The following is an 18,662-nucleotide window of genomic DNA, read 5'->3' on the forward strand; positions in this document are numbered from 1 at the left end:
ACCAACTTCTATGGGGGAAAGCATAACAAATCAGTTTAACGATTTCTTGTATTGTTAAATTTCTAAACAAAAACAAGACATGGGATCTATGATAACTCTGCTTCTTCCGACATTAGCTCTTTTGTGTTATACCATTTTATTATTTCAAATCAAGAACCTCACAGTAACCAAGCGCATGCTCACTGCCCAGCGCACACAGAAGGCAATACTACTAAATTACTACTAATACTACATTAGAGGTATTTATTTTGTTATTGTTTATTCCTTCCTCCAAAAGAACTTTATTGACAATAGATTAATAAGGAGACAGGGGCTGCTCAGTCTGCCCCACATATTGGCAAGTGGCACCAGGATTGAAGTGGCCTAGGCAGGAGATATAGGTGTGTTGGGATAGGCCACACCTAGCACACAGGCCCAGGTAGAACTTAGATGTCACTCTAGTTTAAGATGCTGCTTCTGGAAGAACCGTTCCCTTCTTATCCATGTCCAGAGGTCAGCAGGTCCCATTCTTCCTCAGTTCTGTTCCTTGGAGAATGTTGCTTCTATCAGCTCCCAATGTTATTTCAGATCAGGTCACATCACAGGGTTCTGCATCTGCCTCCTGAAAACAGTCTGAAAGATCTGTTGAACACAGAAATTGACCTTCAGTGGTGTGGCTTCATTACTAGTAGGTTTACCTAAACTATACTGTAGTGGAGACCAGGCTACCATTGCCAAATGCAAATGACAACATCCACTCACCCAGACAATTATCAGTGTGAAATCAAATGAGATAGCTCATGCAAACTGTTGGAACATAGAAAGCACTCAAAAAAAGACAGAGCCCACTTCCTGTGTGTCCCAGCTCTGTCTTTATCTTATCAGTTTCAGTGGGTTACAGACCTGAACCAGAGCTTTAGACCAAGAAGGCTTACATTCAATTCAGCTTTCTATCTTGGGTGGCCTTGGGGAATCTTCTTACACAACAAGGAAGTAAGAGCCCTACTATGCAGGAATGTGGTTGTGTTTACAAATAGCATAAGGAAAGTAGCTGGCACGTGGAAGAGGAGAAATGGTTATTTTGTGTATCTTTAGATACAACAATCCATCCTGTGGAACCGGACTCATAACAGTCTTCAGAGAGTTGATTTATTGCGTGATCGTGATTCCCAATTCCTAGAAACTGGCCTGGGTATCCTTGTATGGTTATTTTTCCATCTGGCCATTTTAAAGCCACATTGGGGCCTCCCAGAGACACCTAAAGCTTTGACCTGAAGCCCATAGACACAAAGGCACCTATTAGCTGCAGTGGGTTCCGATCAAGGGCATTCCCGTGCACAGCTGTAGCCCAAGTCCTATGGCAATCTTGGAAAGGTTACCCGATTCAGACAGATGTAGTAGGCATGCGATTACAGCCAAGAGGAAGAGGTCAGGGCTACGGGCTGTGGGCTGCATATTTGACAGGCACATACACTGCAAGCCTTGTTCTGTGGTCCCTCACAAAGCACCTCTTTAGAAAAAAAACAAGATGTTCTTTGTAAATAAAAGTTCATGCATTTCAATAATGAAGCCATTTTCTAGCACTGTAGTGAAAGATATTCTCTCCAGCCCTCCGGGTGAGGACCGGCAGAGGAAGAGGAGTGGCCAGGGAACCTCGATAGAAGAGAGCCACCGACTATCTCTAGAAGAGAGGCGAACTTGTCCAGAAATGCCACTGGTTCCTGAGGTCATCTACCTCAGGCTCCCTCCCGCCCCTGGAATCCCTTTTCCGCCCACTTTCCTGTACACTAGAGGGGGGGGCACATAGAAATCTATATAAATATAGATCAGACATCCGGCGCCTTGGCTACGTAAATAAGGGATGTGGGGAAGCAATCGGGAACGCTGAATATTCATCTTAAGTCTTTGGAGGTGCTCCAAACTGCGAGGGGGGAGGGGAAGCGGGCGACAAGGAAAGGCCTGACCTCAGGGTCTGAAAGCCAACTTGGAGTGGGAGGGCCTGGAAGGGGAAGGTGGAAAGGGAGTGGTGAGAATGAGTGTGGGAAGGAAGCCAGAGCTGCGCCGTCCTCGGTCCCAGCCGCCAGGGAGAGGAGTTGACCAGGCGCGCTCGCCCGGCTCCTGCCAGTCCCGCTCTGTTGCCTTTTGATGCTCGCCGGGCGCCTGTAGGTCCTAGAGCCCAAGCCTCAGGAGCGCCAGGAGACAGACAAAGTGTGAGGGTGGGTGGGAACGAAAAGCGAGCAGCAGAGGGACCACGTTGACTCTCACTTTCTACTTCTAAAAACAACAACAAAGTTGTACCTTGGGTTCCTGGATCTAAATACCGCCAAAGAAGATAAAACACCAGCCATCGCTGCACCTCCGGGGGTGCCCACCAAGAACCCCAGATCCTTCGCTCTAGGAAGGGCTTGCTGAATACCAGCGGAGAGATGGCTTGGAGCACAGCCTGGTGCTCAGTCCTGCCCCTGTGGCTCCTCTGGGGTGCTGCCTGCTCCCGTGCGGCGTCCGGGGATGGCAATGCTTTTCCTTTTGACATCGAGGGGAGCTCAGTGGTCGGTAGGCAAGACCCACCTGAGACCAGCGACCCCCGCGTGACACTGGGACGCCTGCCACCTGCTGCTGAGGTAAGGTGTCCCCTGCCACCCTGCGCCGCACCTGTGCTTGCCGGCTGGACCACAATCCTCCTTCTCTCTGTGTCCCTTTCTGACAGCCTAGAGTTTCACCTGGACTGGGTCCCCTCAGTTGAAATAGAGAGTTTTGTTATGTAAGTTGGATTTGGATGTGAGTTGAAAGTTGAGGCGCTGCAACCTGTCTCTTCCAGCTGATGAAGTGCTAGTACCCTTCATGTTCCACATGGGTCTGTGAGACTCACAAAGGACCTCAGCAGTGTGCTGGTGGTAGTCTTTTGGTGTGTTCAATAGTCAAGACTTGTCGCTTAATGTGTGTGCCCCTCACTATCTCCCTGTTCGTCTCTGCTCTTTGAACAATGGGAACAATATTGCTAAAAGACCTAACCTTCTGTCTGGAACTAAACAAAAGGTTTTCTTCAAGGTTGGGAGTGGGGTGCTGGAGGTGGGGTGCTGGGGGGGTCGTTAATCTGCTGTAAAGGAAGCTATTCCGAAATTTTAGAGCAGATGCCATAAACCAAAATAAACCCTTCTAAGCCAGAAACAAGATTAAGTCAAGCTCCGTTCCCAAAGAGAGATGACCAGGATATACTATTGATCAAATGCTTATTCAAAGAGACACTGTTCTTATACATTAAGAGACTTTTAAGTTGAAAAGTAGCTGAAGTGTAGACATTTAGAGGAGAATAAGTGTGCAGTAAGTGATTTAAGAGCCCCTGAGCCTAGACAGATAATAGCATGTCCAGGCCGTGGGAGATGCTAAGGAGGAGAAAAATGAAGTCACCTAAGTTCATGGGAAAGGAAAGAGCAATTGGCCTAACAGCACACATAAGCAACACACACACACACACACACACACACACACACAACAGTGTACCCATGGCTACAACAATCCTACAACTAAAGTAGTGATGCAGGTTGGTAAGAGTTAAAATTGGTGAACTCTCAACTGTTGCTCCTAATTCTACTCATTGGTAACATAATTAGAGTTACTAATTGTTGATTAGAAATAAAATGCAAGATGGTCCTTCTTAAGTGAATGCTCTACTCATGCTTCTGCGTCAAGGGGCCAGGTAAATAGAACCAGCGTGTTTGGGTTCAGAGTAAAAGCCCCATGAGCAGGAAGAGGCCTGGCTCCTGATCACAGCCAGACACGGGCACAGGCCAGACTAGCCAAACTCCATCAATGGGAAGTAAGGCACTGCTTCTCTGCACTCTTGGAGCTAACCCCAGGCAACATTGTCTCCACACCTGTGGCTTCCAGCAGGGAAAGCCCCTGAATGAAGTGCTTGGCATAAGGGTAGAACTGATACGGAGTAAAAGACACGCAATTAAACTTGAACTACAGGTAAACAGTACATAAATCTTTATCATATCCCAAATTTGGAAGATACATTTATGCTCATGTTTTCATTAGTCATCTTAATTCAACTTGTCCGGGCATTCTGTATGTGAACATGTTAAATCTAAAGATATGATCATATCATACATAGCTATTTTTTGTATTTGTATCTCATAATAATTATTTGAATGTTAGGGTGCCTTAAAGTTAATGTTGAGGCTGCCAGCAATTTCTCATGCACACACATGTTCGGCACAGTGGCAACAAAGCATTGTAAATGGCAGAGGTTCTGATCATGTTTAAACTGCAAGCTTTCTCACTTTACCAAAGTAATAGCTTGCCCAAGTTGTATGTAGAGAAACTGAGACTTTGAGAAGTCATTGATAACTATTTTTATATGTTCTCTGGTTACCATGGTGACAGTAGTACAGTGTTTGTCATAGGTATAAGTGAACATGCTGAATTATTACCATAGATGGATTAGTGTTGGGTTTTTTTTTTTTTTGATCCCTTATTTGGCGTTATTTCTTAGAGATTTTTATGCTACTACCTTACTTAATGTTTGTTAATATGATATCTGTGTTTGTCTGTATTGTTTCGATCAGAAAGAATGCCCCATAGGCAGTTAAATGTACAATGTTGTCAAGGTCTACTAGGGTCAAAATACTAGTTGAGGAATTCAGGGGAGAGAAAGACGGTATTAGTCATCCCAGGGAAGATTACAGTAGACAGGGTAGGATGCCGCTAATTATATTTCCGAAGGATAGTTTCACAGAAAGCCTCCAGTTCGGCTGTGGTCTCCAGATGATCCCAGTGCCCTGGCAGCAGGTTTCTCATGCTCTTTATAGCCACTGAGGCAGATCTCAAACCAAATACACCCCAGAGATGTAATAACATGGAACGACTGTTTTACTGGGTTGGGCCAGAAAACTGTATTTACATAACACAGAATATGGTCACATTATTCATAGGAGGGGCTCAAATGCGGGTGGGAGGGTGCTCTAAAAATATGTCCACTTTATTTGAATTGGATTTATATGAATGGTTATTCTCCAACCAACTCTCCAAAAGCAGGAAGGAAAAAAAAAAGTAAGGCAAGCATGGGTCAGTGGGAGGAGCTTGGCAGAAATCCCCTAATGCTCTCCCCAAGTTCCATGGCTGGATGCTTGTCCTAACGCAGTGGCTCCGACCCACAGTGGTACTCAGTGTGAGCTGGGAGCAAATAGGAATGAAAAATTAACAGATTGAAAGGACAAGATAGGCTGGCAGGCCAAGAAGGAAGAGCCAACCTTTCTTTGGGAAAAGATTCCCCGTAGGAGGGAAAGAATGTGAGAGAGACCCACCCAAAGGGAACGCTACACCCCACGTGAGGATTTTCCTGCCTCCTGCTTTTCCACAAACAGTTTACTGAGTCCATTACCGCTGAGTGTATGGCAGTGATGTTTTAGTGGGTGAGTGTGGCCCAGAAGGAGACCAATATTTTCCAAAGCAGCATTCAGCATTCTGGGAACATTTTAAAAGGAGAACAGAACCCCTTCAGTTTGTCACGTGCACTGTAGCAAGTAAAGAGCAAGAGCAAAGTGAAAGTCTAAAAGTTGGGGGGGGGGGGAGAGGATGTAGTTAGTTCGCACGGAGCTGGGGAGAGAACTGTTTCTTTCTACTCTCGCCTGGAGGGTGGTGGCAATTGATAGGATTGATGAAACAAAGTTGGGGAAATCTTCCTGTGTAGGTTTTACCTCCGAGGTAAGTGATCCGAATCTAGCTGAAGTCTTCTTGATTAAATGACCCCAGAGAACCGGAGCAAATGTCCCCAGGCAACCAGCCTCAGAGTACCCCTGGGGAAAGCATCTATGGAGACACAACCAGGAGGCAGCCAAGGTCAAGAACACTGGGCTAAAGGTAGAGGCTAGATGGAGGCCCAACAAGCAGCATTGAGAAATGCAGGGCAAAGAAGGAACGCTGGGAGGGCCAAGAGGGAGTGGGTGGCAGCGAGTTTCATCATTGTGACTGGTTTTGATACCTACATGAGAAAGAGAAATCACTGATAAAGGTGAACATTCTCTGAGAGAAGAAAATAGGGCTCCAGGCCCTAACACGAGTGCACCCTTGTCATGCTAACTTCCATCCAGAAATACCACTGCTTCTTGGGCCCATGGACAATTCACTCTGGACGAACTGACCTGCTTAAAGGAGCACTACAGGAGACCATTCTGAGGGAGTTTCCCTCCATTTGTTTCTGTGTTGACGTGTAGTCCCATGCCCTGGCGCACTGTTAGGCTCCTTGCCAAGAAAGGGTTGCGGAATGTTTACAGAAAATTGTATCTCTTTCCCAATCTGCTTTCCTTTTCCTTATCTCAACCCCTTGCTTTGAAAAAGATTGTGTGGACAATAAATCACCCAGCCACTAACCTAGGCAGCCACCCCGGGTGGCTGTTGCATTGCTAGATTAGGTCTTTGGAATCTCTACTTCTTACATTCACACAACAGAGAAAACAATTTTTTAATTAACAGAGATTAACAGAGAAAAGCAAACAAACAAACAACAAATGGGTAGCAAGAGCAATTTAAAAAAACACTTTCACCATTCCCTTCAAGTGGTAAGCAATCTGAGAGAAAATAATGACACCCATCAGAATAGGCAGACTGACTATGAGTTAAGTACAGTGCAGAAAACGAAGTACACCAGAACACCATAGTCTACTTGCCAAATTGCAAAGAAAATTTCATACCACTTATTTTAGAAAGACTGGGACAGCATTGCCATGGTATAGCTAACACTCCCTAAAGCATCTCCTGTCACTTCCATTAGTTGCTAGGACTGTACAGTTGTCATCTCATGTCACAGACCGGGGAAACAGGTACAGAATCAGAGGCCCGAGCTCCTAGCCGCAAAGTGGCTCAGCCGGGATAGAGTTTATAAAATCCATTTGACTGTGCAGGAATATGTAGAAGAGTATATAGAACCATGCATAGGGATCATTTTATTAAAATTTTGATAGCGCTTTCTTTTTAATGAAGTATAAAATACACTATTCAATACCCTATTCGGTGCTACTGGAAGAGTCATGTAAGCAGCATACACTGTTAGAATGACGGAAGACTTGGGTAGCAGTCCTTGCCTGCCCTGCCTAATAACTATTTTCTTTTACATTTTTATTTCTTTTTCTTTTATCAAGGGGACTGGGTAGCACCGTGTGCCTGGGTGCTTGTGTGGTGGTCAGTAGACAACTTGCAAGAGTCTTCAAAGTTCATCCACACTGTAGGTGTGTCAGGATCTCAGCTGCTAAGGCTTCCATTTACATCCATATATTTAATACTTATAATTGACATATATGGATGTATGTGTATCAAACATTTGTTTGATCATCCACTCACTGAAATAAGTGTGGTTTCTTCCTTTGGCGGATGGGAACAATACCGTTATGAACAATGATGTACAAGAATCTGGCTGAGTCCGTTTTCACTTCTGTCGGGTCCATAGCCAATGAATTGCTGGATCTATGGCTCAAAGGAATTTTTAAAATTCAGATTGTTACAGAAGCTTGGAGCGGAGCCAACTAAGGAAGAAGAGCAACCTATGGGCGATGAGCCCTGAGTCACAGGAGACAGTCCTCCAGAGTGGAATACCCTCAGTACCCTCCACCCTGCAAGCTCTTCTGGAAGCTTGTAGCCCTGTTTAGTTTGTTTGTTTGTTTGTTTTAAGAGAAGATGGAATCTGGACTCTTAGCTGAAACTGATGACTCAATTTTTAAATTTGTTCTAGGCAAGTGTATGTGAAGGCCACGGGCAACTCGCTTTGCTGTCTCTACCATATTTGACATTCACCTTTCGTCAGAGGCCAAATGTGGGAATCGGTGCCCAGATTTCCAGCAGCATGACTTTGAGCAGATTAGTTCATCTTATGAGGATTCTCTTTTTTACTATAAAATTGGTGGAAAGATTTTGCCTGGCAGCATTGTTGTGAATTGACATGTGGGTGTGGATATCAGCAGGCCACGCGAGACCGCCTCAGCCTCTCACTCTGCCTTCTTCTGCCCCTCTCGTCCCCTGCAGTTGCATCAAGCACAGGAAAGGATGAGGTTAACGACTCGCTGAACATATTCTGTCATCTGAACCTTTAATAATTTGTCTCGTCTGCAAATTTCCTAGCTGTGCAACCCAAGAGTAGAAGGGATGTTAGAAAGTCTCTTCTAATTGTTCTCTTTAATAGTTTTTAAATAGTTTTACACCGGCAATATGCTGTCTGAATAGCTGAGGGAAATGATGGGTTTTTCTAAAGCTCTAGAGAAGCTAACTAACAGCAACAACAAAGCAAAGCAAAAAGTGATGAAATTGAAAAAAAAATTAAGTAGTGGGAGAAAAAGCTCTGAAATGACAAATTCCCAAATGTTCAAATCTGGCTTGTAGTTTTGTGAAATATATAACGCCAGAGAGAGTCTTCAGAATGTTTGTTTGCTTATAGCAATCATATAAATATGAGGATGGCCAGATACAATTTTGAGACTTTGAATTAGAAACCACTCAGATTTTTGGCACATGCTTCAAGTCCCAAAATTAGTACTTCTAAATAATTATTAATTTTCTAAAATAAAGAGTCTGTGAGTCCATTAGGATATAACAGCCTCAGCCAGATATTTGACTACTCTCCCGGGCCCCACAATACCAGCAGGCTCGCTCTTTCAACCGTTTTTCTCTTTTGCTCCTGGTGTGGTAAAGTTAAGTTCTGGGAAATGGCTTACTAAAGGGAAGTTTAACCACAGATGTTTATAATTCCAACTTAAGTTTCCCATCAAAGTCCTAATGAAATTCAGCTGCCAGCAGCCTGCCTCTGGGGCTCTGTCTTTTTGTCATGAGAAACTTAGGGGGGAACAACATTCCGAGGCTGAATGCAGCGGAAAGCTTTCCATATTCAAACCCAAAAACTCTGCATAAAGAGAAACACATACATTACTCCTTTGAAAAATCGAGAGAAAAGGAAGTGGCGTGCTTAAAAAAATAATAATAACATGCAAAGCGACCCTCTTCTTAGTTCCCCGGGCTGTCTTAAAGCGTGTGAAAGTTAGAGATCTTGCGTTTATGTAAATGGAGTGATGTAGCTACCCTGATGACGCCCTGAGAACTGCTAAGTGGGGGTAACTCTAGAGCAGGCATTAGTAGGAATGTCATGAAAACAAAAACAACCCAGTGGTGGTGGCACATGCCTTTAATCCCAGCACTTGGGAGGCGGAGGCAGGTGAATTTCTGTGAGTTCAAGGCCAATCTGGTCTATCTACGAGTGAGTTCCAGGACATCCAGGGCTTCACAGAGAAACCCTGTCTCAAAAAATGAAAAAAGAAAAAAGAAAAGAAAACAAGAACAGAAATCTGTGGTGTACCCTGTAACTAAAGGATGTCATGAGCATGGTGCAGACTTCATGTGTTTAGATTTATTTTGAAATTATGGAGTAATTTTTCATTGCTTTAAAGAAAGTTGGAGACTCTGGGGATCTAAAATGCATTCAGTAGAGCGTGCCTTGAGGACATAACAGCCACACAGAGTATTATTGTCTGCACCAGGTACACAGCAACACAGAGAACAAAACTGAAAACTTCTATATGTCAACCTAAAGGACTGCATAGCATGGTAGCCAGAAGCAAGAGAGAGGATGAGTGATCCTTAGACCCTGACTTACCAGGGTTGTAGACTGATGGTAAAAGCTGCAAATAACAAATATCAAAATCTTTTGGCTGCAGGATGGCCAAAAGAAAGAAATCTCTTTTTTTTTCCTTAAAATGTGATACCACAGCACAAATCCCACATCTCCGTCTTTTTCTGTTTTGTTTTGTTTTGTTTTGTTGTTAATGTGAATGTGTATGAGAGCTTATACTCCACGTCCACGCAGGATCCTACTGAGCAGAAGAGGACACTGGATCCTCTGCAACTGCCAGTTGTAAGCTGCCATGTGGGTCCTGGGAATCGAACCTGGGTTCTCTGGTTCTCTTAACCCCTGAGTCATCTCTCCAGTCCCCTTCCCAGAAACTTAGTCTTAAAATTTGGCAAGCCTATTTTGTAGCTGGTTCCTCTACGATTCTTTTTAAGTGTGGTGATGTGTGTGCTGGCTCTTGAGGAGGGTGACATAGTCTGGTCAGCCAAGCACACCCCCTTAGCACCCCTCTCTTCCTACTGATGGGCCACAAATCTTAGTGGCAGTAGTCTGTTTCTGTCAGTCCCACCTGTGAGATGCTCAATTCCCGATAGTTGAGAACTGAGTGGGGTCTGAGTGCTTGGACCTGAATATTTCATCATAGTGCACAAATAATTGCTTTATTTTTTGTCTTCCCTGGATATTGTTGTCTGTTGTGATCAATCCTAACAGACACGCAAATTTTCACTCATAAAGAGACAAACCCTGTAGCCTTTATTGGAGCACAGAAATCAGCTAAAAGAGACTTGTTTAAGGGTGAAACCTGTTTGATAGCCAGTGGGTGGTTATCCTTGGATACAAAACTCTAATGTGCCCTGAACCATAAAGTCTAAGAAATTATCAGATGTTCGATCTAGAAAGGAAGTCTGGAGACCCAGTCCTCTCACTTTGTAGCTGAGGAATTTCGGGGCAGAGGGAAGCAGGGAAGCTCATTAGCGACACTTCAAGGAACTGTGTCCCCTGACTGCCTCAGATTCTTCCCGGTCGTTCCAGTGGACTGAGGCGCCTTAAGCACTGGATCACCTCACAGATGTACCTTGGCATCTTCGTGTAGAAAATCATTTATTTCACTCTACTATCACCCATTTTAGTCTTTATTGCGTCTCTTTATCCTTGACTTGAACTGCCAGCAGGAGGGAGAGTCCTTAGGCACCAAGTAAAGCTGAACTATAAACCTAGACTAACCTTGATGTTTCTCCACTTCATCGCGAATAAACAGATCATTCTTGGGAGATTAAGGAATGTGGGCGCCCCTCCCCTGAATCTCTTCATCCATAAAAGAAAGACAGAGAAGGAAGAAGATGAAATGGGTGTTGCTGATGATATGGCTTGTAACAGCAAGTCCTAACAGATTACAATGTACCCAGCACAAGGAACATACCCTTAGCTGTCGTCCCTTAAAACCGCATGTTCTTGTGTGTACAAAGAGTGCGGGAGACATAGGACTTTGACCAAAAAGAAGGAATGAGAAACACTTGAATGGAATACTTCTCCTGGCTTCCCATCAGTTTCTGTGGGTAAAGCTGGGGGAACAAGTCAGGGCACAGGCCAAGCACAGACATAAGCCTTCTATGATGACACAGGAAGGAAGTGTCTCAGATGGTGTGAGCTGCAGACACCTCCATGCATATAAGGTATGTCCCTCTGTGGTCAAAAAACCTTGTGTCAGAGTTCTTAGATGCTCCCACCTTCCCTACTCAGACCCTTTAGCATGAAAATAAAGTATGATGAGGTCACCGAAGGAGAACACATACTTAAGTGCCCGTCAAGTACCAACTGGCAGAGGGTCCAGAGAGTGTGTTTTCACTTGGTGGAAATCGTAGAGCATACCAGCAAAGCGTCAATGCATTATAAACATCAAATTAAATCACCACATGGAACTAGGCACTGAGGAGTTGTCTGCTGCGTCCTAAAGCTACTGGAAAGAAAATATAAAGCCTGCTTTAGATTCAGTGGGACACATTTGGAAACAAATACGCACTAGGAACATTCTGGAAGTCAGAAGTAGGTGAAGAAACTTGCCTTGATAAAAGACTAGTTATCGCTGGCTGCAAGGAAGCAGAGCCTAAAAGACTGACCCTTGAGTAGGGTATCTTTGTCACCTGAGCACAGGTTAGCGATGCAGAACCTCAAAACCAGAATCCTCCTTCCACCCACCCAACATCCTCCTTAGTACATTAAAATACAGGAAACACTGAAGGTTAAATCTTCAGTGATGTTTAGTTCATTGGCTAAACTTTGGATGGGCTGGGAGAGGGGAGACCTATGAGTCTAGAAAGGGGAAACTTTTTTATATAAAGAGGAGGAAGAAACCAGAATATTAAATCAAATCGTAGCTGAGTGAAGCTCACAGGTCAGGTACTAGAGCCTTGCTCCCAAAAAGTAACAATGAAATAGAAAAACAATGCTAAATGCTGCTTTGGGGAAGCCAGGGGAACAAGAGGGTGGTGCCACCTCCTGGAAACATGGTCATGGGTATTCCCCTGCAAATGACTGTGGAAAGAGAAAGACAATTCACAGCAAATGGATTCCACTCCTGAAGAGAGACAGCCTAGCTCCCTTCCTAGAAACCACCAAGTACTGGAGAAAAGAAAACAAGTTGTCTGAGAGAGGTGAACAAGGAACAAGAGCTTAGTGTGGAAAGACGTCACCGCAGTACTCATGGTTCAACCTGGCACAGATCCAGGCTGTCCCTCAGTGACTAGCAAGTGGCTGAGGAAGAAGTTATCAGTTACGTCCATTGTAATCTGGACGGGGACATCTTTGAACCTGCTGAGCCTTAGACTTTTCATGCCTAGGGATCTCCTTGCCCCTCTCTTTCTCTTCTAAGCTTGTGTCTTACATTATTTCACCTACTGTGTTCATATGCTAAGATTATCATCACAGGATACCCCAGATGGAGTGACTTAACCAACAGAAGTAGACTTTTCTGTGTTCTGGAGGCTGAAGTCCAAGATCAAATGGCTGTCAGGGGTGTAGGGTAAGAACTCTCTTTCTGGCTGGTAGAAAACCATGTTCATGCATTTCCTGAAACCTTCCTTCTGTGTCATTAGAGGAATACAACAGTCGTGTCACATGAAGGTCCTGCCCATGTGACCTCATTTAAGCTTTACCATCTCCCTATGGACCCTGTCTCCTAATAGGGTCAGACTGAATTGAAGTGTCAACATCGGAACTTTGAGGAGTCTGATTCAACCCACAGTATCTGCTAAGAAAAAATTAAACAATATTTAATGAGATAACTCATAACTGTAAAAGAGAGCTGCTGATAAAATAATGTCATTACTTTATTTGAACTTTAGCAAAAAAAATGAATGTAGTGTTTCATATTGGTTGTACGCTTTTTATAGATAATGGCCCAATTAACTTTAATTCCATTTTTGAAATATAAGAAATAGTATTTAATCCCTGTGTTATCTTGTATTCTTTGGCACTTAGGGACACTTGCTTTTAGTAGTTTTGGAAACTCCACTCTCTCATTCAACATAAAGTAACTTATGTAGGTCACAGCAAGAAATCTGGCTACTTGCACGTAACCTTACTATAATCACTAAACGTCATGTATCCTACAAATAAAACATAATCATAGAGATAAGACAAGCACATTAATAATGTAAATGATGAAGTTATGTTACAGTGCTGTATGGAGGCTGCTTGTTCTTCCCAACTGCCCGGCTAACTTAGACCCAAAATAATAACACAGAAACCGTATTATTTCAATTACTGCTTGGCCCATTAGCTCTAACTTCTTATTGGCTAAGTCTTACATACTAATTGAACCCATTTCTATTAATCTGTATATCATTATGTGGCTGTGGCTTACTGGGTAAAAGTTCCCAGCGTCTGTCTCAGGCAGCTCCATGGCTTCTCTCTGACTCTGCCTTCTTTCTCCCAGCATTCAGCTTAGTTTTCCCTGCCTAGCTAAGTTCTGTCCTGCTATAGGTCCAAAGCAGTTTCTTTATTCATTAATGATAATCACAACATACAAAGAGAAATCCCATATCATTATGAGAGCTTGGAGAGTTTAGAAAGAATGTTTCTGCTGGGAAGTGACAAAGTTAATGCGTGAGTCATGTGAACCTTCAAGGTTTGAGGAAGTACAGCTCACGATAAAACAAGAGGAGAAAAAGACTTAGGAAGACGAGTCATAGTCCCAGTTGGTTAGACCAGAAAACAGGGAGCCATTGAAGGTAACAGAAGAAAGAGGAATACTATGAAGATTGTGTTCTTTAAACCTTAGTCTGGAAAAAGGATGGATTGGGTATTGAGTAGCAGACAGCCCAGAATATGGGTGACATGTGTTATGCACTGATGACTGCCCAGGAAAGAATAAAAGGTTCTATGTTGTTTGATGGTCATTGTGGAGAAAACAGAGATGGGGATCATTGCCAAGGTTTGATCAAGATGGCGTGTCCCGTGTCTGGAGAGCAAGGAGAAGGGAGAAGGTTGATGCACTGCTGATGTTTCTAGAGATGTATCTAATCATAGGGTAGAATGTATCCAGGGACCTTTTAATATCAGTCCCACTAAATCAATGGCTCTAAAGTTGAATCATCATGGGGATACCTTTGGTTCTCTTGGGGTGGATGTGAATTCCTCACAGAACTTCATCGTTGAATGGTTGCTGTTCAGATAGGGTTTCTCTGTTCTAGCATATTTGAAAACTACTACACAGGGGCCTTGGGAGTTGACATTGTAAATCATGACAGATCTCTGGAGTGTCATTGAAATCTGTCTTCCTGGCAGATCCCAGCAGGACACACGCCTGTCTCCAGCCAGCACTACTGGCTGGCTATGCAGAATTTCAGATGTTCTGCGCACCTCCACACATGAGCTAAAGTCTTTAACAATTGGTACCCTCCAGAGAGATATTTTTATGCTTCCTCTTCCTTGTCTGATGATATTTTTGGCCCTTCCCTAGGAAATTCCACTTTTGTCTCAGTCGTTACCTGGGAGTGTTGAGGAAAACAACAGAGGAATTTCAGAGAGAGTGGGGTGGTGATGGGCAGACATGCTAGCCATTATCTTTTGATCTTCCTAGCAACCCCCAGATTTCTGATAAGTTTTTCTCTTTTTAAACTATTATCTTATGACAAGAGTCAGTATTTAAGTTAAAACGTGAACCCCATTTTAATATTAATCCGGTGATTTGTGGACTCCACAAAGAGTTAACATGGTCTAGCCTTGCTGACTCCTCCCTCAACAGGATTACACTGCATGTGCTGTCCAAAGGCCAGTCTCTAAAATGATTCCACTCTGAACAACAAAAATGAGGAAAATAAACATCCAACATTTTGTCTTTAGTTTGTAACTCATTTAAAAAACTGCTCCCTACGTGTCTTCGCATCAACAAGGTTCATTGCAGTTCTTAGAAATTTTTGCTTAATGACATGTATTCAGAAGACCTAGAAATTACTAACCAGCTAATGAATTGGGGAAGCTTCTTTAATCTCTTGCAGAGTTCAGCTTTTTCAAAGTTATTGGCATTGTTTTGTGGGACTCCTAACAGTGGGAGTGGGGGTGTCTCTGACTCTTTCACCTGCCCTTGGGACCCTTTTTTTCCTACTGGGTTGCCTTGCCCCGCCTTGATATGAGGGTTTGTGCCTCGTCTTGTTTTAACTTGTTATGCTGTGCTTAGTTGATATCCCTGGGAGGCCTGCTCTTTTCTGAAGGGAAATGGAGGAGGAGTGGGTCTGGAGGAGAGGGGAGGTGGGAAGGTGGGACTGGGAGGAGTGGAGGGAGGGGAAACTGTGGTCAGGATGTACTGTATGAGAGAATTTTTTTAAAAAAGTTATTGACATTTAAAAAATGTTATTCACAAACTTCCAAGTAAAGCAGTTTCCAATGACAGCTAACTCAGTTGTACAGTGTCAATATCGACAAAGCTTCCTTGCTTATGATGCGTTTCCCTGCATATTTCGAGCTTTGATCTTAACAACCATCTTACATGCCCAGCCACTCGTTGCTAATCTATTCATGAAACATGGTGATATCTACCAGGTAATCCTACTGAAGCAGCAGGAAGTTTCACAAAAGTCCAGACCACGAGGAACCATTTTTCTGCTAATATCAGTGAAGAGGAAGAAATTAGTGCCAGAATTTGAGTCACTTTTCCAAGGTCCCCCCGACACTTTTTGGAACTGGAACCTCAGCCACGTTCCCTGCGTTAGAGACAGCCTTCTCCCCTCCTACATCATGGGCTTGATGTAGCTTTAGATGTTTAGAGATGCCAGGCAGGTGCTCTACCACTGAGCTCTCCCTTCAGTGTTCTGCTCTATCCCACAGACAAAGGACAAGGAGTAGCTGGCAATGATTATGTTGGGTCATCAAATGAGCTGCCTCACATTAAAGCAAATCCATGGCTGCCTTCTTGATAGGTATTCTGTAGCCATTCATGGCTCAGAACTAATTTAATTACTAAGACCTTAGTAGTTCGGAGTGCCTGATAGATGCCTCCAGAGGGAAGAGCACTTGCTACACAAGGGGAAAGAAAAGGGGCCTGAGAATGGACCCCTTAGAACTCCCTTCAAAAGCCACGTGTAGCTGCAGGAGTCACAGCTGCAATCCTAGCTATGGGGTCTGAGACCGGAGGATCACTGGGACTTTGCGGCTCATAGGATAAAGAGTGATGGAGTAAGACAGCTGATGTCCGCTTCTCACCCATACACACACATGCACAGGTGCCTACACGTGTACACATCACACGTGCGTAGATCACACTCATACCCGCTGTGAGTCATTATATTTATCTTAACTTTGAATTTAATGTATAATAACATCATTCATCCCCCTTTGTTTCATTTTAGACAGTTTAGTCATGGCTTCCCACAGCTGTCAACCCTCTAAACTTTACTCTCCATGGCTAAAGTTTTCTGATGGTCACATAAAAATAAAAAACAAATCCGTCACCTGAAAAAGAAGCAAGACAGATGTCTTTCAAAGGTGAACAATAACTCTTTTGTTGCAAAGCAACTGAAGAAAGAGGTATTCCCATGCCCAGAGCACATCAGGTCTGGGATTCCCCTTCCACAGCCTGCAGTCAGGTTTCTACAGGATTTTAGGAACTCCCCTATTATGTTGCAAAATAATGGAAAGATAAGAAATTAATGAAGAAAATCAGTGCGTGATAGCTCCAAAGCGATCTGCTCATGTGCATACCCAACTGTGACCCTCCCAGCCCGTTTCATAGCAATTCCACCATGCCCTCTCTTATTTGTAGAGCTTTGGCACCGTTGGTTTTGAAGCTATGTCTTATCACACTCCAACAGCTCAGATATTAAACATCCATTTCTCCAAAGGGAATCTGACAGTTCACAGCAGAGTTGTTGGGCCTTATGATATGATCCAAATTTGACTTATAAACATAGGCTCAGAGGTGTCTTGAATGTAATAGAAGAGAGAAAAATGGGGGTTACAGAAGGTTAAGGCAGCTCCTGTATACTCAGCAGAATAAGACGACTTTAGAGGGGCAGGATAGCTCCAGTTTAGTGCCCATTACCTGGTTCGTTTTCAGTATGGCAGGCGCTGCCATGCCTGGTTCATCCTAGTCTGTGATACAAGGATGTGTCTCAGTACACAGGAATGTAAATGTGGAAAGGATGGAGAAATGGTCTCTATGGAGGATGATCAAGGCTCTGTCTAAGGTGTTTTAAACCTCCAGGTTCTAACTACAAGGCTGGGCTTTTTTCTAATCCCCCCAAACTTATTGGTTTTTTTTTTTTTTTTTTAGAGAGAACACATTTTGTTTTCTGAGCCTCTTTTCTTAGACATATGAAATACCAAATTTTCATGGGAAATGACTTTTTCTTCTCTTTTTGTCTGATCTTCCACTCACTTTTTTGGAACATTAAACATTAGAGTATGTTTTTAGCTGTGAGGCATTGCATCGTCAAATTTATTTAAAAATAGTTGAGCTTTTGTTGTATTACAATCTTTTCTATTTTAATCTTCCAGCATAAGACCATGTTCATAGAGAAAAAAAAAAGTGGTTTTCCCTCAAAGTAAAAAATAAGCAGAGCTTGGTTCAACAATCAAAGAAGTTTATAAATCTCAAGAAGGGAAGAGGATATTAAAATACTGTAGTCCAAACTTTAAATTGGAACAGTTAACCTGCTCTGTGAGCCCCTTGGAGATGGGATTCGGATGGCAGAGGACTGAGAAGCAAGGATATCAGGTTCTTCGCCCGCTCACAGTGAGTTAACTCAGAGTTGTAGTACTCAGTCACAGAACCAAATATCTTCTCCATTTCTTCCTCAACACGGTTTGGGTAGAATGAAAGAGGAAGGAAATAAAAATAGTCTCTTTTCATAGTTAAGTGACATTGTCCCTATTTATAAAGTTATAACTTGAAATTTATTGTCACTCCAAAATTCCTCTCAGGCCACATAAAAGTAACGTGTGGGATCCTAGTGGCCACAAAGAATTAACAGAATTAACAAAGCTTCCAGATCTTCCTGACACTTATTCCAGGGATTAGAGTGAATCTTCAGTATTGTCGACAACGTATGAAGAAAGCCATGTGAGCATCTTGTAAGCAGAAAATTGCTGAGGAGTTCACACGAGTTTAATCGTTGGCATCCACTACCCTTTCCAGAAAATTCCAGCAAGTGAAAGGAGCAAATCCAAGCGGTGTCTTTACTGGGGTGGAGTACCGGAAGTGCAAGATGCGGGTCCTGCGCAGTGGACAACAGCCAAAAACTTAACCTTAAGCCTGTCTCCCTTACAGGGACGAGAAACAACAATGTCTTGTTATTTCCAGCCCTCTGACTTCTGTTCTCTCCTTCCAGATAAGCCGGTACACATACTATCCCCTAGGGTTATTCTGGTTCCCTCACTTCCCTGATAAAATTAATCCCCTCCCCTTCCCTGTGGCGGGATTTCTCTGTACCTCTCAAGGATAAGAATCTTATGGCTCTCAGCACATTCCTGTTTTGTAGTGAGGGGGACGCCTTAGCCTTCCCTACTGAAAGTGTACAGGGTGGGAAAGTTCACAAGTTATCTTCTGACACGCCAAACGGCCTCTGCAAGTGCCGTC

The 18,662-nt window shown here is 43.5% G+C and overlaps 1 protein-coding gene across 2 annotated transcripts in view; it reads left to right on the top strand.

The window, feature by feature from the left end:
- Positions 1-2,002: 2,002 nt before the first annotated feature.
- Lama4 (laminin subunit alpha 4) overlaps positions 2,003-18,662 on the top strand; it is a 146,732-nt gene continuing 130,072 nt past the window's right edge. Inside the window, exon 1 of one of the 2 annotated variants that reach the window (XM_038340164.2) lies at positions 2,003-2,600. In XM_038340164.2, coding sequence (XP_038196092.1) covers positions 2,406-2,600 — 195 coding nt within the window. In that variant the 5' untranslated portion in view covers positions 2,003-2,405. The remainder of the gene's footprint in view (positions 2,601-18,662) is intronic. The other variant, XM_038340165.2, reaches the window with a different exon arrangement.

Source organism: Arvicola amphibius, chromosome 8 (genome assembly GCF_903992535.2).
Source record: "Arvicola amphibius chromosome 8, mArvAmp1.2, whole genome shotgun sequence".
Taxonomy (NCBI): domain Eukaryota; kingdom Metazoa; phylum Chordata; class Mammalia; order Rodentia; family Cricetidae; genus Arvicola; species Arvicola amphibius.